The sequence below is a fragment of the Liolophura sinensis genome, chromosome 3, assembly GCF_032854445.1.
Source record: "Liolophura sinensis isolate JHLJ2023 chromosome 3, CUHK_Ljap_v2, whole genome shotgun sequence".
Taxonomy (NCBI): Eukaryota; Metazoa; Mollusca; class Polyplacophora; order Chitonida; family Chitonidae; genus Liolophura; species Liolophura sinensis.
In genome coordinates, this window is record NC_088297.1 from 26,431,322 (window position 1) to 26,453,465 (window position 22,144).

Below are 22,144 nucleotides of genomic sequence, written 5' to 3' on the forward strand. Positions count from 1 at the left end.
TCACATGTCTTACCTAGTCCAGCTACAAACGTGACGGTGTATCGGTTACCCCCGGAGATGGAAGACTGTGTGACAGTCACACTGTCGGTCAGGCCCCCTGGTATGGCTAGGAGAGCCTCTGTGACTGTGCTGGCGTCAGCGTCACCTAACAGCGGAACTGTCGGGAGAGGATTAAACAGTGTAGGGGTCATGACATGTAAGGGTATGACAAAACGAGAGTGTCACGTTACTCCTCTAGACACGGATTGGACATGATAAAACGCGAGTGTCAAGCTACTCCTCTAGACACGGCTTGTGCATGAGAAAACGAGAGTGTCACGTTACTCCTCTAGACACGGCTTGTGCATGAGAAAACGAGAGTGTCATGTTACTCCTCTAGACACGGCTTGTGTATGACAAAACGAGAGTGTCACGTTACTCCTCTAGACACGGATTGGACATGATAAAACGCGAGTGTCAAGCTACTCCTCTAGACACGGCTTGTGCATGAGAAAACGAGAGTGTCACGTTACTCCTCTAGACACGGCTTGTGCATGAGAAAACGAGAGTGTCATGTTACTCCTCTAGACACGGCTTGTGCATTAGAAAACGAGAGTGTCATGTTACTCCTCTAGACACGGCTTGTGTATGGCAAAACGAGAGTGTTAAGTTACTCCTCTAGACACGGCTTGTGTATGACAAAACGAGAGTGTCATGTTACTCCTCTAGACACGGCTTGTGTATGACAAAACGAGAGTGTTAAGTTACTCCTCTAGACACGGCTTGTGTATGACAAAACGAGAGTGTCATGTTACTCCTCTAGACACGGCTTGTGTATGGCAAAACGAGAGTGTTAAGTTACTCCTCTAGACACGGCTTGTGTATGACAAAACGAGAGTGTCACGTTACTCCTCTAGACACGGCTTGTGTATGGCAAAACGAGAGTGTTAAGTTACTCCTCTAGACACGGCTTGTGTATGACAAAACGAGAGTGTCACGTTACTCCTCTAGACACGGCTTGTGTATGACAAAACGAGAGTGTCATGTTACTCCTCTAGACACGGCTTGTGCATGAGAAAACGAGAGTGTCATGTTACTCCTCTAGACACGGCTTGTGTATGACAAAACGAGAGTGTCACGTTACTCCTCTAGACACGGCTTGTGTATGACAAAACGAGAGTGTCACGTTACTCCTCTAGACACGGCTTGTGTATGACAAAACGAGAGTGTTAAGTTACTCCTCTAGACACGACTTGTGCATTAGAAAACGAGAGTGTCACGTTACTCCTCTAGACACGACTTGTGTATGACAAAACGAGAGTGTTAAGTTACTCCTCTAGACACGGCTTGTGTATGACAAAACGAGAGTGTCACGTTACTCCTCTAGACACGGCTTGTGCATGAGAAAACGAGAGTGTCACGTTACTCCTCTAGACACGGCTTGTGTATGGCAAAACGAGAGTGTCACGTTACTCCTCTAGACACGGCTTGTGTATGACAAAACGAGAGTGTCATGTTACTCCTCTAGACACGACTTGTGTATGGCAAAACGAGAGTGTCATGTTACTCCTCTAGACACGGCTTGTGTATGACAAAACGAGAGTGTTAAGTTACTCCTCTAGACACGGCTTGTGTATGGCAAAACGAGAGTGTTAAGTTACTCCTCTAGACACGGCTTGTGTATGGCAAAACGAGAGTGTTAAGTTACTCCTCTAGACACGGCTTGTGCATGAGAAAACGAGAGTGTCACGTTACTCCTCTAGACACGGCTTGTGTATGACAAAACGAGAGTGTCACGTTACTCCTCTAGACACGGCTTGTGTATGACAAAACGAGAGTGTCATGTTACTCCTCTAGACACGACTTGTGTATGACAAAACGAGAGTGTTAAGTTACTCCTCTAGACACGACTTGTGTAAAACTGTTGAACGATTTAAATACGTATCAAACTATTTAAACATGAAAGTCAATGCATCTGATGCTGTGAGAATATTAAGCCACGGCATGAAGCATTGCTAGTCAAGCCAAAACCAAGAACAGTTGGAGAAACAGGCTGAAAAAGCTAAAATGAATAGCATGACGATGCGTTCCGAGAATAAGGGGGTCATTGCATGTTTTCATCATCAGTTTAAGAATATAACCAAACATTTATCCAATCATCCTCAGCCGGGATCTAAAATATCAAAACTGTTATCTGGAATCGTCCAACAACCAAGATGAGCAAACTTACCTGTGTAAACGCCACTAATCCCCAACCTGTAGGTGGCCCCGTCCAGTTCACTCGCTGACCCCAGAACGTCCACCCTTTGGACCTCGGCTTTTCCAGACACAGCCGTGAAATCAGGCAACGTCAATGTCTGGCAAGCAAGGAAATGGTGAAATATTTGTTGTTTGGAATAAAGAATTCTTTACGCGTTTGGCATTCCATAACATTTATCTGCCAAGCTTGTCCATGATGTTACAACATTTCATGCTAAACTCATTAAAGTGTTGATTCATTGATTACCTGGTTGACTGGTTGGTGTATGAAGACTTACCTGTATCTCCTTCTTTACCGTTGATCTGACGGCAATTCGCTGTTTTTCTGATTTTGCCGCCCCGGTCATTCCGCTGGTAAACTTGGTATTGAGGACGCATGCACCGACCTGTATAGGAGACTCGAAGGACGCCTCACCCACAAAGTCCAGGTAAAAACTGAGAATAAAACAACAGCAGTGTTCTTCACCATATCATATCTTGCATTGTTTTCTTTAGGACTTTAGGAAAATTAACTACATTATTAGGCGTATCTGATTGGCTAGTCATCATATTTTCTTTATCTTAAAGATATATATTCCAAATTGAAGAGAAAGAATGAGATTATTGAAAATGAAAACAATCCTTTTGCTGAAATTTTGGACAGTAAATCTTTTGAACATACTGGGAGAGATTTTAGTAGTGACGCAATAAAGCCATAACGAGTTTGACTGTAATATGGGAGTGGAGACATAGAGACACATCTCAGAAGATGAAAGTATAAATAACCTGGCTCCTTCGTGAAGATTCTGTATAGAGGAGACACGGGAGCTGGACGAGGCGATCTCAGTCTGAAATGTAGAAGAGGAAACAAGACATTTTAACGTCACATTGCAAACGCAGGAAACATCAAACTGTAATACAAAAAGAGTTTCACGTCTGTCTCAATTCTGTCATCCTTTGTGAGCATTTATTCTTATTATTGGTCAGATTCACTATACAAGACAAATGGCACAGGACCAGTGATGTTACCATGATATCACAGCGACATCACTATGATATCGCAGTGATGTTACCATGATATCCCAATAATATCACCTTCATAAATCATAGTGATGTCACCATGTCACCGGTGTTATCACAGTAATTTTCCACGTGATGTCACAGTGACTGATTACACAGTGACATGGCCATAACATCAGTGATGTCACCATGATATTACAGTGACGTATCTATGATATCACAGTGACGTAACTGTGATATCACAGCGACATCACCAAGATATAGCAGTGGTGTCACCATTATATCACAGTGATATCGCCATCTTATCGCAATGAAGAGATCATAATATCTCAGTGATACCACCATGATGTCACAATGTTATCACAGCAATGTATCATATGATGTCACAGTAAGTGATGTCATTGTGACGTCACTGTGATATCTCGGTGACATTACTGTGATATCATGGTGAGATCACTATGCCACCATAACATCACAGCAATGTCACAATGATATCCCAGTAATGTCACAGTAACTTAATGTTTATAGCTATCACATCCGTTTCACAATACCACTGACACTGCTGAAATACGCTTTAGTGACACGTCATTAATAGCACTCATACCTTCTCTGTTGAGTTTTCGTTTAAATACAACTTAGATGTGGCGCTGGATGGTGCAATCATGAATTGGTAGGAGTTGTTGCTAGGTGCAACGAAGACACTACGCCATCTGACAGTCATTCCCGCGGGTATCGTGCCTTTGAAATCCTCTGTGTGGTTGGCATCTGGAGACTGAGCAAGGTCAAGGACTTCTTCAAGGTCACTGACGCCAGGATTGGGCCATACTTCGAAATCCACACCTCGGTTTCCTGCAATGAATGAGTATCATATTGTCTTACATGTATCACAATTTATCATTGCGATGTCATTCATTCCGTTTAGCTAAATGTGTAAAAATATTATGTAATATGCATCTTCTTACTTCATTTCATATGTTTTGCCGCTCTTTTCAAATCTACAGGTAATGAGAGGAGCACAAAATTTATTTTATTCTAACTTATTTGTTTAATGTTTCTTTTAGGGTTTGTCTGGTCTTACGCTTGGCATCAATGATATCATGACTTACCGGAGTAAGCTGTCTTGAATGAGGGCTCAGGTGGGATGACACATGTGATTTCAGTGGATGTTGTGGATATGACGTCACAGGCTTCACCTAAAACCACAGCGCATAGACTGAGTACAGTAAAGAAACTTGTGAAATTCAGCTAACAATCAGTATAGGGTGAGTATAGGGTGAGTATAGGGTGAGTATAGGGTGAGTCAAGTAATTAAATCCAACATGCCTGCTCAGATATGTATACATCTGGGCACAATAGTTAGATTTGTTTCTGGTGGAGAACCTTTATATTTCCTTTAATGTGATTAAAACGGTCTCTATTCATCATTATGATCAAATTCAAAAACAGTTTCCAGTTTGTATTCATGAACATTAGAAGCTTGATACGCATAGTTTTTAAATAGCACATGTGTGTCGCTTCTGTGGCACGTTTACAGATATCAGAGTTTTAGCTGCCACAATTAGTTACAGTAACCATGGCTGGAGTGATAGTTTCGTCAAATTTACCTCCCACAGTAACCATGGCTGGGGAGTTAGTTTCGTCAAAGTTCTTCCCTGTTATTGTCAGTGTTGTTCCTCCGGCTTTACTCACAGTGGACGGACTGATAGACGTGATCTCTGAAGACACAATACACAATAGTAAAGGTTTACATCATAGAGAATTAAACCAGAGCAGTAACGGCAGTGTGATAGTTGGTAAATGGTCATCGGTGAAATGCAGCCTCTTGTTAATCTAGGGTTTCCACCTATACAAACTATTCATGTAACAAAGTATTGATAAAACACTGCCTGAGAACTGAGTTAAACGCTGGCTGGACTATCAACACACTTTTGTACGGTACACTTTTGTACGGTACACTTTTGAACAAGCCAAGATTTTAACTCCCTTGAGTACATTTTTTTAAGTGGAACCGACAGAGCATTTTGTCATCTGCATTAGGTTCCAATGAAAGATTCGTCCTAATATCACACGATAACTGGTTTCTCCCTGTCTATAAACATGGACTGGTTCAGATTCTACGACTACATCTGGTCAGGCGCCTGGTAGAGTCAGTTCAGTTTACAGTTACAGAGTTTTAACATGTCACCATCGGGGTTGTCAATCCAGAGGGGACACCGTGACACCGTGACATTTTTACCCTTACCAGCATAAGACTGGAACGTATGGATCGTCTCGTCGCCACTGACACGAAGAATGCTGGGATCGGCCCGTGACCTGAAGACAGAGGTAAAAAAGCTTCAGTAAATCTAATATTGTTGCGCATACAAGAAGAATAATTGAATAAAAACTCGATTTAGGCGATATCTCAGCTATACATTTATATCATTGTTACAATGTTATATGATTCAAATCGCCTTGAACATATCTTCCCTCCTGGTATCTGCTTTTAAGCATTATTATTGCAACAAAAGCGTTGACAACCGTGAAACAAAGCGGAAGTATAATTAAATATAATAAATTTGCATGAAAAGAAGGTTGGTGATGCTCTTTGTTGAAGGATGCTCTTCATGTTTGGAAGCAGTGGCTGGGGGAGGGGGGGGGGTAAAAACAGACTTAGGGATGCAAAGGCTGTTCAGTTATGAAATTTTAATTTAGAGGAATATATCTATTTCAGTGTATATTTCATTTCATGAACTTTATTCTTACCGTCCATATTTTCCTTCCACAATGTAACTGATGTTCTGATTGTCTGGAAAACAATACCGACACGTCAGTGTGAAAAATTATACCAAACATAGGTTAAGGAAATGTACCAAACATAGGTCAAGGTGAAGGTTTGGGTGCAGTTCCTGTGTAAGAAGGTTGGGAATTACTAAAACCTTTTCTACACAAAAGTGACGAGTTCAAGAGCTTACTTGAACTATCTCTTGTGGCAGAGATAACAGACTTGTAAAGTGACGAAGTAAGCAATCAGAAACTGAACGACCAAAATTATCACCGCCTCGCGCAAAGAAAAAAATGATCCTTTATTAAAGTAAACCATTCGTAAGAATGTAAGATCATCTTGCATTTAGAAGATGGAAGTAATGTGATCAGGTAAACGTTAGAGCGTCTAAAATGGAAATCTCTGTTCCATTGAATGTATGGCCATCTGTGAATAATGCAATGCGCCCGTACATCTACTTGCGTCGAGGACTTACACACATATTGGCTTTCAATCGTGCAGGTAAAGAAGCCATAGTTCGAGCCTTCGTTGTTCAGCTTGACCAAAAACCTGCGAAATAGAAACGATTAAAATAACCACTGATGAACTGATTTGAAAAGTAAAATAAATAGAAACAAACATTGTCCGACATGAGAAGTCATCAAAATATACGACACTTTCAGTGTGATGATCAAAACGCATTTGTCATACAAATGATGTAAGGTTATTTCGTTGTTTACCATGGCGGATGACTACTAACCTCTTGTCATCCTCAGGATCTTCTAACAGTTTACATTCATATCCACCCACGTACACCCTGAAACAGAAGGTAACTCGCGATAAAACAAACGATGAAAACGAAAAGTCCCAAAAAAAGGTAGAATCATAGGAGATGAGATGATCGTGAATAAAAAAATGAGACCGTCATGATTCATAGAGTTAAACAGTCTTCATTTAAACAGTTTGACCTTCGTGAATCAAAAGTTGCCAGGAAGCACAAATTTTGACTGTTGTGATTCAAAGAGTTAGATCGTCGGGAATGAGAGACTTAGTTGGTCGAGAAGTGGAGATTGTCGTGAGTCAAATTTTGTCCTGATTTTGAATCAAATGTTGACCTGACTTTGAATCCAAAATTTACACCATCGTGAATCTTAAGCTGTGATCATCGTGATTCAGGAAGTAAGACACCATGATTCAGAGTGACCGTCGTGGATCAGGGAGTTAGACTATAATGATTTAAAAAGCTTGATCTCAGTGAATCAGACATTGGTGGCGTGAATCAGAGAATTAGATCAGGAAGTAATACATTTAAACAACTCCTAAAGTCGTTTTACCTGAGGAATTTTTCTGTTTTTCCGTTTGAGCTCTCAGCCAGGTGACTTCCCCTCCGGTCAGAAAACAAACGACCTTTGACAGTGACTGTCGTATCTGAAATTACACAAGACTTTCAGTTTCAAAGATCATGTAGACACAAGGTATATGTCCCTGGCGTTTTCAGAGAAAGACCACATCATCGAATAAGGAGGCTCTCGTGAAAATGTCTGGTCATCTAAGAGACAGATATAGCTTCTGTCGCTTTCAATCAACAAGACTTCACAAAAGCGCTTGATTGTTTTGGTGCCCCTACAAGTCAGACACTTTTTAAAATGTCGGCGAAGGACGCCAGACATCGATTCATCGATTTCCTACATCCACTGTTAGATGTCTACGAAGGACGGTGGTGTTGATTTCGATTTCCTCAATCCACAAACCAGACAACAAAATCGGCGTTAAGCAGCGGTAAAAGAATGGAACACAAATGATGTCAATAAATAAATTATCATTTTATTTATTTTAGGGCATAGACGATGACAGATTTACCTGGCGGCCCTGATTGGGGATCAATATTGGTGATGGTCGGCGTGTAACTCTGGCGTACCTGGAGGAAAGACAAAATGATGAGGAAATGAAGTTTCGTGAACACTGGATATACAGCTTTAACCCATAATTGGCTAAAATAAATTCACCAACTTCGATAAAACTCACAGCGCATATCTATGTGGAGTTCAGCAATGGAGGATTTTTGTATTGCGGACAAGAGAGCAATCGTAAATGGTAATTGATCATTTAACCACTTTAACCCACTGAAATGTAGTCGTATTGTTAAAACATAATGTGGGATGTTTCGTTGTTCATCAAGTTGCATGACTTTCTCATTAATAATATCTATGTGAAATTTGGGGACTATCAACAGCGTATACATGTAAGTATTTCGATGCATACCAACTATGCCCCACTTCTGGCTGACCTAGACCTGTTGTCATATGAATACGACTATACGCAGAAACTATTGCGGAGTAATCCTCACCTGGTCCGGTCTTTGTTATTCACTAAACGGTATATTGATGATTATCTAGCTTTAAACAATCCATATATAGCAAAGACTGTGAAAGATATATATCCACCTTTTTAAAAAACCGCAGACTCTCCCGATGATACATCTTATCTGGACGTACATTTGTATAAAGACCAAAAGGGTTTCCACTCTAGCAGACTGTACGACAAGAGAGATAGTTACAATTTTGACGCTGTATATCATCCTTACTTGAAGAGCAATAAATCATGCATATGACGTGTACATATCTCGCCTTGTAGCATTTATTAGACAATGTGTGCTAATTTCAATCAATATCACAACTTATTTCTGCAAACACTTGTGTGTCAAAGTTATTCCATCAAGTGCCTTCGCTCTAAATTTCTCAACTTTTACAATGAGTAAATCTCTGGCGCTCTGCTTCATGACTATGTCTAATTCTCCCCGTCAGCGCGCTAGCGCAGCGTAACGATCAAGAAGCCTGTCACCAATGCGATCGGTGTGAGTTCAAGTCCAAGTCATGCTGGCTTCCTCTCCAGCCGTACGTTGGAAGGTCTGCCAGCAACCTGCGGATGGTCGTGGGTGTCCCCCCAGGCTCTGTCCTGTTTCCTCCCACCATAATGCTGGCCGCCGTCATATGAGTGAAATATTCTTGAGTACAGCGTAAAACTTGCTTCTCTTTGTATGATATCCGTCCTATTTTTTGACATGATATACTGTCTTAGTTCTTGGTAGTTTGTGTTAAACGGTGCTTTTGGGAATTGGCCTTGCTGTTATTGACAGATCGTCCTTATTAGTTGACATGAGTACCTAGATACATTCGTGTAACAGGTCTGTGTGTTCATCTTACCGACAATCGGCAGTTGGGATGTCGCCAGTAGTTACAGTGGTTTTCATTGGGAACTGACTCTCCATCGACCTTGACCTTGATATAGTAGTCATCTTCAACCATTCGTCTGAGAAACAAAAACGCAGAGTTAGTTACGGTAGTTGGTTTGTGACTGACCCTATATCTAAGACTGTCTCACCAATATGAGTTTTAGGGGAATGATTCTCGGAGGATCTCAGAAGAAAATGCTAGCTCAACTTTAGGCACAACATTCAGCATATGATCAAACACCTAATGTAAAGACAGAAATCCTCACAACAAAATCAGTTCGTTGGACAGTTGAGCTAGCATATTGCTGTAATATTGACAAACTCCAAGTCTGACTGAAGACTTTTTTCCCTAAATAATCACTTAGGGATCCGGCATATCATTAAAAACATTAAAGACAGATATTAACACTTAAATTAGAGTCCGGTTGTTCATTTGTACCAAGTTAACAGTTTCTTGAGAACATTTAAGGGTTTACGCTTGTCAAGTCAACCAGACTGTAAACCAATCTGTATGTGTGTGTCAGTGTTGGAGACTACTTGAAGACATGCACTGTTCTAACAAAATCCAGTATTACGTGCATACTCACGCTGGGGTGATGCACATTATCTGTAACTCAGTCGTGCCATCTTTGTGGATCTCACAGGGGTAGGACCTCGTCAGGGACACCAAATCGACTTTGTTGCCCACATGTTCGTTACCATCTCCGTGGTTGAACTCACTGGAGGCGAAATCTGATCCACAAAGATAAAACTTGTTAATTCTAACAGCTAAACAGAAAAATAACTTAAACATCTTGGGGATGCCAATTATATTGCATTATTTATGTCAACCCAGTGATAAATAAAGGGCTGGAGAAACAGGGGAGATTGTTGTGGAATTAAATGCTTTCGTGGGATCAAACCCTTTCGGAACGGAAGTCGTGTTTCTTCTTGTGGTGTTCTTTGGTTGGTTTTGTTTCTATCGTAGTTTTGTGGCGGTTTTGTTAATGGGTTTCTTTTTTTTGTTGTGGTATTCTTGGTTTTGTTTGCTTTGTGTACTATTAATGTGGTACTGTTGTAGTGTTTCTCTTATGTTCCTTTTGTGGTGTTTTTGTTTGGTTTTCTGTTGGTGGCATTTTTGAGGTGGGATTCGTAGTGTGCTCTTGTTAGGATCTTGTAGTGTTTTTGGTTTGGTGTTCTTTCTGTGATATTTCTGTGGCAGTGTTTGTGAAGTAGTATCTTTGTCGTGTGTTTCTCTTGTCTTCTAGTTGTGGTGTTATTGGCACGTTTTCTTTCTGTGAAATTTCTGTTGCAGTGTTTGTGAAGTAGTATCTTTGTCGTGTGTTTCTCTTGTCTTCTAGTTGTGATGTTATTGGCACGTTTTATTTCTGTGATATTTCTGCTGCAGTGTTTGTGATGTAGTATCTTCGTCGTGTGTTTCTTTTGTCTTCTAGTTGTGGTGTTATTGGCACGTTTTCTTTCTGTGATATTTCTGTTGCAGTGTTTGTGATGTAGTATCTTTGTCGTGTGTTTCTCTTGTCTTCTAGTTGTGGTTTTATTGGCACGTTTTCTTTCTGTGATATTTCTGTTGCAGTGTTTGTGAAGCAGTATCTTTGTCGTGTGTTTCTCTTGTCTTCTAGTTGTGGTGTTATTGGCACGTTTTCTTTCTGTGAAATTTCTGTTGCAGTGTTTGTGAAGCAGTATCTTTGTCGTGTGTTTCTCTTGTCTTCTAGTTGTGGTGTTATTGGCACGTTTTCTTTCTGTGATATTTCTGTTGCAGTGTTTGTGATGTAGTATCTTTGTCGTGTGTTTCTCTTGTCTTCTAGTTGTGGTGTTATTGGCACGTTTTCTTTCTGTGAAATTTCTGTTGCAGTGTTTGTGAAGCAGTATCTTTGTCGTGTGTTTCTCTTGTCTTCTAGTTGTGGTGTTATTGGCACGTTTTCTTTATGTGATATTTCTGTTGCAGTGTTTGTGATGTAGTATCTTTGTCGTGTGTTTCTCTTGTCTTCTAGTTGTGGTGTTATTGGAACGTTTTCTTTCTGTGATATTTCTGTTGCAGTGTTTGTGAAGCAGTATCTTTGTCGTGTGTTTCTCTTGCCTTCTAGTTGTGTTGTTATTGACACGTTTTCTTCTTGTGATATTTCTGTGGCAGGGTTTGGGATGTGGTGTTTCCAATGTGGTTATTCACTTTTGATGTTAGTTGATGTTGGATATACATTGCTAACAGCTCAATTCAGCGTTTATGTTTATATGATACAAAATTATATATGATACATATTTATATGATATCAAAAGCCTGGTCCCTTTGCATTCTTTTACTGTGCTGGTATGCTAAATGCGATGACAACATACCATTTTGAGTAATCCTAGACCATTGACGTATAATAAATTGCAGTTAACATAGCTGCATTTTTTGTGCCTAATTCTGCTTAAGCCATGGTGCTAGGGGGCGTGTAAATTGCTACTATTTATGCATTTACATGAACAGTTAGAATAAAACCCTGACTGAGGTAGATTGACAAGGGGCCGTATTTCACTGGTTGCTTGTGACCATTTGCAGCTATCCCACTGTCGTCGCTGCTCTGCTTTTACTCTCTCTGATGAACGACATTTCTCAGTATATATTACTCACCACGGCCATGGATGGTAAGTCTGGTGGCGCCCCCTACCGACCCTTCTCTCGGCTCAATGTGCGTTATCCTCACATCACTGGCGTCTGGAAAACAAGGAATGAATGAATGGATGGAAGAATGGAAACATGAATGAATGAATAAGGATTAAGATAAAGAATGGCAAAGAGGATAATGATGATCGCAGATTCGACTGGCGATGTGATTCATTCACATGCTGGAACACAACAGTTTTCAAAGTATCTATTTTAAGGGAAGAGAGAATTAATTTTAATCATTAACCACCAACGATCAACAAAAGAATTATAAAATATTGTGTAAAATGTTTCCAAATTTCTAAATAAGGGATTGCTTCTATTCAAAATGCTACATTCGAAATTAAGACTTTAGGAAAAGAGTGTTTAGTGTTAGACACCAGGAACGTCATGTATGCCTTGTCATTAACTGTTCATGAAACAGGCATGATCAACGTGATTAGTGTTAGGCACCGGGGACGTCATATATGCCTTGTCATTAACTGTTCATGAAATAGGCATGATCAACGTGATTAGTGTTAGGCACCGGGGACGTCATATATGCCTTGTCATTAACTGTTCATGAAATAGGCATGATCAACGTGATTAGTGTTAGGCACCGGGGACGTCATATATGCCTTGTCATTAACTGTTCATGAAATGTGCATTATTAGCGTGACTAGTGTTAGACACCGGGGTCGTCATAAATGCCTTGTCATTAATTGTTCATGAAATTTGCATGATCAGCGTATCTAGTGTCAGGCGAGGGGGTTGTCATTTATGTCTTGTCATGAGCTGTTCAGCAAAACAACATTTTGCATGGGACACTCAGTTTATGGGAACGAATAGAAAAGATTTTTAACACATTTGGCCTTGGCGCTTAAAACATTCGCCATAGTACATATAAAAGACACATCAAAATTACAATATACTGATGCGTTACATTCTGTGTGCAAAATTATACATTTCTTATATAGTTCTTACATAGCTCTTATACATTTCTGATGTAGTTCTTATATAGCTCTTATACATTTCTTATATAGTTGTTATATAGTTCTCATATAGTTCGTATGTAGTTCTTATACAGTTCTTACGTAGTTCTTATATAGTTCCCTTTAAACACTTTAAAGTGTCTGTTATTTTGGTGTTCTAAGTGAAGGTTTCGAATTAATCTTGAAGAATAACAACAAATACATACTTTTGAGTCAAGTTAATCTTATCACAATTATCAGTTAACAAATATATGTACCTTTCAGGCTCTGACGACACTGAGAGAAAATTGTCTCCTCTCATATTTTAAGCAGTTCTTTTCTTTTCTTATCAAAACGATCATCCCGTTTGACGTTTTTATCATCATTCTGTGACAAAGTACAGTCAAGTACGTGACTAAGTCACTCCTCTCCGTGAATATCGCGTGTCACACGTACGTAGAAGAATCATTCGTTTACACTTACACATTCATGAAGAGGAAATATGTTGACATTGGATTTGATTCAGAAATGGAATAATTTCAGACACAATATTCCCAATAAACTCTCAAAGGAATTTTGTTCAAATTGGCAATGGACCCACCTTCTGAAAGGTGTTTACAATATTTGGATCTCCGCACGGCTGGGTGCCGCGCTCCGGTGCAGTTCCACAAAGGCTTCTATTTACACGTCCCACCGCACAGGGATAACGGGACCCTGTCTGTTTATCACACAGGTAGATAACAAAACACGCCTTTGTAACCCAGGTAAATCGTATTTAGTTGCAAGACACACCTTCTCAAAAAGTGCGTTACTAACTGGCAGATGACATTAGACACACCAAAAAACTCTGTTGCACGTGGATAAGCCAGATCTTAAGTTACACAAACAACGGGTTCAAAGAGTTGATAAATATTTTCTGACATGAGGAGGGCAGGGATAAGCTCATCTGGTGAAAATGAGCAATGTTAAGTTCATAAGAACCATAAGTACCTTCTGGACGCGTTCAGCATGTTCATCTCCATAGCCATAGCCACCAAATCTCTCCCCCCACCCCCCATCCACCCCCCCCCCCCCACCTCCGCCTTCAACCTTAACACGTCGTGTGTGGGCCTAGCACTTCTACGACTACTATGGAATGAAGTTATTCCATACACAGCATACTTCTCACTACAGCCATATCTCATGTTGTTGTTTTCAACTTCTACCAATGCCAATAACTAAGGTGCCTGTTGACCTTTGTAACGTGGAATCTGATTAGGCCGTGAATCATGACAAATTTATGATGGAAAGTTCAGGGCTTTGAAGAGTTGATATGGCCCGTTTAATCAAGGTAGACGATGTTAAACATCGATAGATGGATTAAATGAAGATGAGTATAGTGGGTCATATACATTTATTTTTCACAGACAATGTATCTGACCTATATTGGCCTTTTTCTGATTTCTTCCTCGGCTGTCAGTGGGAAGGTCTGTCAGCAACCTGTGGATGGTCGTGGGGTATCATAATGGCCATAATGCCGGCCACCGTCATATATAAGTGAAATATTCTTGAGTAGGCTACTGCGTAAAACACCAATCAAATAAATAAATGAAGTAAATTTTTTTTGGCTATTAAAATATCATATTAATTGGCTGATATTACACTCTGGTGTATAGTCGATAAACACTGTGATTAACGAAGTACGTAAGGCTAGATTTCTGAAAGAAGAATTCGGACAGATCCATTTTAACAGTTACCTGAAACTCGAATGGAAAATGATCTTCGTCAAAACTACGTCAGCTGGTGAAATGTGATATGAAGCAAAAAACAAATCACCATATCGGCCGGAGAGCGTGAGCTGTTCATTTATGAAAGCCGATCGAAAGATTAAATGATCCCAAGTTACGGTCGACTGGTGTAAAGCGATATGGTATATCATATTGTACATCCAGTACGACACAGTGAGATATTTTGTATGGCGATACACGCAAATACATGTAATTAAAATAATTTATCTTCGGCCTGTAGTCTTTCAGGGATTTTCTTTCAAACACTATTAGAATTAAAACAGGGAGAACAGAAACAGCCACGTTTACTTCCATAGTAAAAAGGTACGTGAAATTGACCCCCCTTACTTCTTTATATTCGTCTCAGTACAATCGCACTTCAATGTTATGCCTCTTTGACTGGCAAGCACGTCATAAATTTGCCAGTTGAGTCATAAAGTTCTCTACAATGATCTGAACAGTGTTTGTTTATGACCGTCCCGACGATTTAACGGTGCGAAACGTTTCGCAGATAAACAAATTTCTCGCCTCGGGAAACGCCGAATTACAGTTAGGAATTCATAAACACAATATATTTGGACACATCTTTCCGGAGCTGATACCAGATTTGTGTGTGGCTTTGCAGACCCTATATCAAATTTCTGGGCACGAATATGCTTCATGTGAGAAATTTATGACACCTTGGCTTGTTTAGGTCATGAAAGTGTTAGTAAACATGAAAATCTTGCATATCTCTGCTGCTCTTAACAAATTAGTTAACATATTCATTTGCTCATTTCTGTAGTACGCTATCTAACGTACGTTATACGTTAGATAAGAGCGGTGGAATTCAATCCTTCAACAAGGTGGCACATTACACGTGCATGCGCTCTAAGGCTTCGTCGACACATAACTGAAAAATTGCTAAATACGACCCCAAGCAACGTTTAAACGTTAAACCCCAAGCACTCACTCCATTGGCCCTTTTTTCCGATGGAGCGGTAACAGCCAAGACAAGCCATTACTGGGATATGATTTACACGCCAAAATGTTTACTTCCACATGCTGATCGATAGATTTATATGCTTTTCATGTGTACCCATTTGCTCCGGTGCTGTATGACCGAGACTGATCATTTTGCTTTTATTAAACTCCCAGAGGGCTAGCATACCAACAGGACCCGGAGTAAATTCTGATGATTAAACAAGAGAATTAATAAAGCATTATCCAATCGATTTGATAACGAGTGAAGTCGCCTTTCAGCTGATATGTATTTTTTGTTTCTTTTTGTGACGTTCTTTTTTCATAATGCAATTTGTTTTGACGCATACTCTATCTAATCCTTTCTGAGGCCATGTTGTTAAGATTTATTTATTTTATAACAGCGTCCAGCATTATGGTGGGAGGAAACCAGGCAGATCTCGGGGGAAACCCATGACCATCTGTAGGTCGCTGGAAGACCTTCCCACGTAAGACCCGGAGAGGAAGCCAGGGTGCGCTGGGTACTCACAGCGACCGAATTTGGAAGAGGCTCCAGAGTAATTACGCTGCGCTAGCGCGTTAACCAAATGAGCCACGGAGCCCTCCCCCCCTCCACGTTGTTGAGAATATTTCATCTATACGACGGAGGTAAAGTTTATATTAAGGGTTAGGGTTAAGAATCATGGTAAGGGTTTGTGGTAATTATGGTAAGGTAGATGTTAAAAGATGATGGTACCTATGGTAAGCTTCTTATGCGGTTCATGGTAAAAGTTGATAAGTATGCTAAAGTCCATGGTAAAAGTTCATGATAAGTATGCTAAAGTCCATAGTAAAAGTTCATGATAAGTATGCTAAAGTCCATGATAAAAGTTCATGATAAGTATGCTAAAGTCCATGATAAAAGTTCATGATAAGTATGCTAAAGTCCATAGTAAAAGTTCATGATAAGTATGCAAAATTCCATGGTAAAAGTTCATGGTAAGTATGCAAAATTCCATGGTAAAAGTTCATGGTAAGTATGCTAAAGTCCATAGTAAAAGTTCATGATAAGTATGCTAAAGTCCATAGTAAAAGTTCATGGTAAGTATGCTAAAGTCCATAGTAAAAGTTCATGATAAGTATGCCAAAGTCCACTGTAAAAGTTCATAGTAATGATGTTAAGGTTTTAGGTAAAATTCATGGTAATTATGCTAAGATTCATAAATGAAAAAAGTGGACAGACCGATATAAGAAAACACCTCAATCCGTCACATACCTATCAACAATTTCTTATGATTTTTTTTCGTTGTTCACATGTGTGAGGCCTTGTGTATGTGGCACGTGTTACCGTGACACAAACGCGTGACATGTATGTAGGCTAATCTACCACAAATCAGTCAGATGTACCAATTGTTTTCACACCCATGTAGCCACGTACTCAAAGATAAACAAACAAGCCTGTCTTCCTGGCAGGAGGGGAGGGTGGGGGAGGCGAGTTAGTGTTACATGGCAGGCTTTTAACTTTGAGTTATCCAGTTACCCTAACACAGAAATCTATGCTATCGATTATCGATCTGCGTTTTGCCAGGCCATAGATTGGGAACGATCAATTTTGCGTCGTCATCCGAACAATGTCGACGAACCCGTTGTAAGACCACCATGGTGTGTGTAAAAGGGTTGTCTGGGGGAGGGGGAGGGGGATAGGGGTTTGAACGGTGGCTGTATTCAGGTGGGACGGCGAAGCTCGAACTCCTCTATCTGTGGCTACCTGTTAGCTTTGTCTGGCTAGTCAAATATCCCGTTACATTTGTTAGAGCAGTTTTGGTGTGAAATGAACCCTGACATGAGCTCCATAAGGTTTAAACCTGCCTAGTCAATAATGTTATAGGCACTTGTCACATATTTGATTCGTTTTACATTCCCTGTTTTAGTTGTTTGGCCAACTTTTCACATGTAATACCATTTGGTATTATCATTCTGTGTTATTTTAATAACATGTTTGGTGTATTTTTTCATTGGCAAAACAGTGTAAATGGCTAGTAAATCCATAAAACACAAACAAACGTCTAACCTTGTGTTGTGCACAGTAAATACTATATTCTATGACAGGGCGGTCTCTCCCTTTATCCTGTTCCACGATTGGTTCATTTTGGTCAAGCAATGACATTTAATTCACCCTAGACCTTATACAAAACGAGAGAGGCCTCTGCCTGACTTTGTTCCAGAGATTGCTTCGGCGATACACAAACTAGCAGCACCGTCGCGAAAAAATAGCAGCACCGTTACGAAACTATGGCAGCACCGTCACGAAAAAATGGCAGCATCGTCATACAGAATGACAGCATGCTTACAAAATGATAGCACAAATGACAGCATGCTTACCAAATGGCAGCACAGTCACACAAATGTCAGCACAGTCACACAAATGACAGCATGCTTACAAAATGGCAGCACAGTCACACAAATGACAGCATGCTTACAAAATGGCAGCACAGTCACACAAATGACAGTATGCTTACAAAATAGCAGCACCGTCATACAAATGACAGCATGCTTACAAAATAGCAGCACCGTCATACAAATGACAACATGCTTACATCGTGACAGTACTGCGCCATACAAGATAATAGCACACTTACAAACTAGCACTATCATCATACAAATAACAGCCAAGCTTACAAAATGACAGTACCGTTACTCAAATGTTAGGAATTACAAAATGGCCAAACTGTTCTACACAAAATCGTAGCAACACCACGCAAAATGGTGATACCGTTAATCAAATGTTAGGCAACACAAAATGGCCAAACTGTTCTACACAAAATCGCAGCAACAGCACGAAAATGACATTGCCGTTTCACAAAATGGCAGTGCATTTAGTACTATCCAGAAGAGATGAATTGAATACTTTTTGATAATGACAAAGAGATAGTGAACATTTTGGAAGAATCACAAACATGTAACAGGAAGTTTACGAAATTTTGATTCGGCCGACATGGGTTATACAGACACACAGACACGATCGGCGAAAAACTGACCTCTTCGCTGTATTGTCACTCATCTCCATGTCTCTGGCAGTCTGTAAAACACCGTATCGGCATTGTCAGACCGATTTAAATAAAACCAAAATATTAAACCGTGTATCGCCTTGGGTTAGTTGTCGGAGTAGGACAGTACTCTACTGACAAAATGACGTGAACAACAATTACTGCCTAAAACAACAAAAATGCGCGGTTTTTTCTTAGATACATCAGTTCGAACTCTGAGTTGGTTGAAACGAAAACATATAAATATAGAATATAAAATGTATGAGCAATTCGGGTTTAACGCCACAGTGACATTATCTGTAAGTCATATCGTTAGGTTGCGAGTATATGTATCAAGTTAGGCTCTACATGTACAGACAGATGCTGGCTATTAACAGGCGATATCAGAGCCACTAAGCGCCTGTTTGACCTCACACACCGCATACCATACCTCGATGGTACTTATAACAAGTGCTCTTGACAACATTCTATCCTCTGTAAGTCAAGGCATATGTCATATTGCCGTGTTCTTACCTCCGACCAGCACCACACACACACAATATGGTGAGACTTTCTTAATCAAACATTGTGAGTTCAATCGTATTCTCAACGTACATGGAGATGAGGCTTCTATTCTAGATTCTAGCCTTTTACTGTGTCCATGGTTATATGGAACCTGGTGATCAAGATGAATTGTAATTTACAAAAAGCAAATGTATTTATTCTAAGCCAGAATTCTGAATCGATAACTAACCCCTACAGGAAAGCCTACTGAACCCGAAACTCGCCTTGACACGAGACATGCTTCCCATTTCCCTGCACGTTTACTTACCTGTATGTATTCAATAACGTATTTTAATAACAACAATTCTACACACGACCACAACAACAATTAGCCATGTTGGGTGTTACAATGAATGAATGATTATGGCTTAACGCCACGTCGCGGGTGTCACAAATATCGCGGCGTCAAATAGTTTTCCCGATGGTAACCGCTATTCACTGGCTTACGGGACAAAGAAACCCCTATGACATGGATAATGAGAGCAATGTTTACCTCGATGGTAAGCGGTGGTACCTTGTGCTCCGGGATCTACAGGCGTGGGCTTAGCACACCTTGTCCAGTCTTGACCTCGGCATTCTGGTGGACAAAGGCCGCCTTGTTTAGCGAGTGGTCAAGTAGCTCTGTTTGATCTTACCGCTATAAATTGCCGTATATACATATAGCACACCATGTCTTGTCCTGTAAACCACTGTTATTATGGTGAGCTGGCTCCATGACGTATAATACACCATGTCTTCTCATGTAAACCACCGTTATTATGGTGAGCTGGCTTCATGACATATAATACACCATGTCTTCTTCTCTAAACCACCGTTAAAATGGTGAGCTGGCTTTATGACATATAATACACCATGTCTTCTTCTGTAAACCACGGTTATTATGGTGAGCTGACTTCATGACATATAATACACCATGTCTTCTGTAAACCGCCGTTATTATGGTGAGCTGACTACATGACATATAATACACCATGTCTTCTGTAAACCGCCGTTATTATGGTGAGCTGACTACATGACATATAATACACCATGTCTTCTGTAAACCGCCGTTATTATGGTGAGCTGGCTCCATGACATATAATACACGTCTTCTGTAAACCGCCGTTATTATGATGAGATGACTTCATGACATATGAAACACCATGTCTTCTTCTCTAAACCACGGTTATTATGGTGAGCTGACCTCATGACATATAATACACGTCTTCTGTAAACCGCCGTTATTATGGTGAGATGACTTCATGACATATAAAACACCATGTCTTCTTCTGTAAACCACCGTTATTATGGTGAGCTGACTTCATGACATATAATACACCATGTCTTCTTCTGTAAACCACGGTTATTATGGTGAGCTGGCTTCATGACATATAATACACCATGTCTTCTGTAAACCACGGTTATTATGGTGAGCTGACTTCATGACATATAATACACCATGTCTTCTTCTGTAAACCACGGTTATTATGGTGAGCTGGCTTCATGACATATAATACACCATGTCTTCTGTAAACCACGGTTATTATGGTGAGCTGGCTTCATGACATATAATACACCATGTCTTCTGTAAACCGCCGTTATTATGGTGAGCTGACTTCATGACATATAATACACCATGTCTTCTTCTGTAAACCACCGTTATTATGGTGAGCTGACTTCATGACATATAATACACCATATCTTCTCCTGTAAACCACCGTTATTATGGTGAGCTGGCTTCATGACATATAATACACCATGTCTTCTCTTGTAAACCACGGTTATTATGGTGAGCTGGCTTCATGACATATAATACACCATGTCTTCTGTAAACCACGGTTATTATGGTGAGCTGACCTCATGACATATAATACACCATGTCTTCTGTAAACCACCGTTATTATGGTGAGCTGACTTCATGACAATAATTTTAATCATGTCATGAAGGTGCTTACGTCTTTAAGGCTTTATCAAATTTGTGCTGTGCCTTGGGATGGTTATACGTGGGATTTCATATACATGCATTTAAGACAAAAACCTACATCTTGAAATTAAAAACTGTGGCTATTTGAACGCCTGTTGGTGTAAAATAAATCAATTATCAGGCGTCTTGTATATTTCCTTTACAAAACAAAACACTTCGTAATTCAATTTTCTAAAACCTTCTTAATTTGTTAATTTATTGGAAAGGGCCAATGTCTAGTTTAACTTACCCTAATGCGACGTAACTTTCGAATAACAGATATGAAGAAAAGAAGGTTAAACAAGGTTTTGTGAAAGTTGATCTTGGCCTGCAAATGGATGAAATATATGAGAAGTTGTGTTTGTTGTTTTGCCCAACTTCAGCGACATGCGTTTGGAATGACACATGTGATGAATAATGACGGTCAACCATCCTGCCATCATGAGCTACTGTATTTTTTTGGACATGTCCATATTTTAAAAAAAGTGCTGTACCATTCTGATAGCAAATGTAGAATGCAGTAATGAGTCTGATTTTCCCACCAATCCTGTCGCAGAACAATCAAAACTTGCCATTTGTACACATGTTGAGTACTCGTTTGTGCCACATATATTCTGTTTACATTTGATGTAGGACATCTTCGTATTTAGCTCAATTTGGTCTTGACATTTAAAACATGGGTTTGATTTCTTTGTATAATGGTTTCCATACATGCAATATTTTTAACAAAGTGTCACAGCCAAGCAGATATACATGTAGCTCAGTTCTTGGGAGTGCCGCATCCATAAATAATCCATAGGTCATCAATGGGTCATGACGCCCATTCCTTCGCGAATCTGATCTGGGTTTTGCTTATCAGAGTATTGTGTAGAGAAAAGACCTCTCTCGCGCAGTTTACGTGCGGTATATATCTCTATATGCATCGGTATTTATATCTGTTATTTCAAGATGATATATTTTTATCAATTATTATGATACTTTATTGAAAGTTCATGGTATCAGAAAGGGTAGCCTCCCATCAAAATTGCCAATTGGTTTGTACCTGTAGCTGTCACAAAGCTCAAGGCGGAAAAAAACTCATTAATGTCCACTGTCGTTTAG

At 39.9% G+C, this 22,144-nt stretch overlaps 1 protein-coding gene across 1 annotated transcript in view; it reads right to left on the reverse strand.

Annotated features, from left to right (window-relative positions):
• Positions 1-15,573, reverse strand: part of LOC135463516 (fibrocystin-L-like) — a 55,662-nt gene extending 40,089 nt beyond the window's left edge. The window contains 17 exon segments of the mRNA XM_064740774.1: positions 14-157; positions 2,210-2,336; positions 2,517-2,673; positions 3,004-3,065; positions 3,842-4,086; positions 4,344-4,430; positions 4,842-4,952; positions 5,480-5,550; positions 5,983-6,025; positions 6,477-6,550; positions 6,741-6,797; positions 7,315-7,408; positions 7,841-7,898; positions 9,184-9,289; positions 9,800-9,944; positions 11,824-11,907; positions 15,525-15,573. Of these exon segments, the coding sequence (XP_064596844.1) occupies positions 14-157; positions 2,210-2,336; positions 2,517-2,673; positions 3,004-3,065; positions 3,842-4,086; positions 4,344-4,430; positions 4,842-4,952; positions 5,480-5,550; positions 5,983-6,025; positions 6,477-6,550; positions 6,741-6,797; positions 7,315-7,408; positions 7,841-7,898; positions 9,184-9,289; positions 9,800-9,944; positions 11,824-11,907; positions 15,525-15,573 (1,714 nt within the window).
• Positions 15,574-22,144: the final 6,571 nt, after the last annotated feature.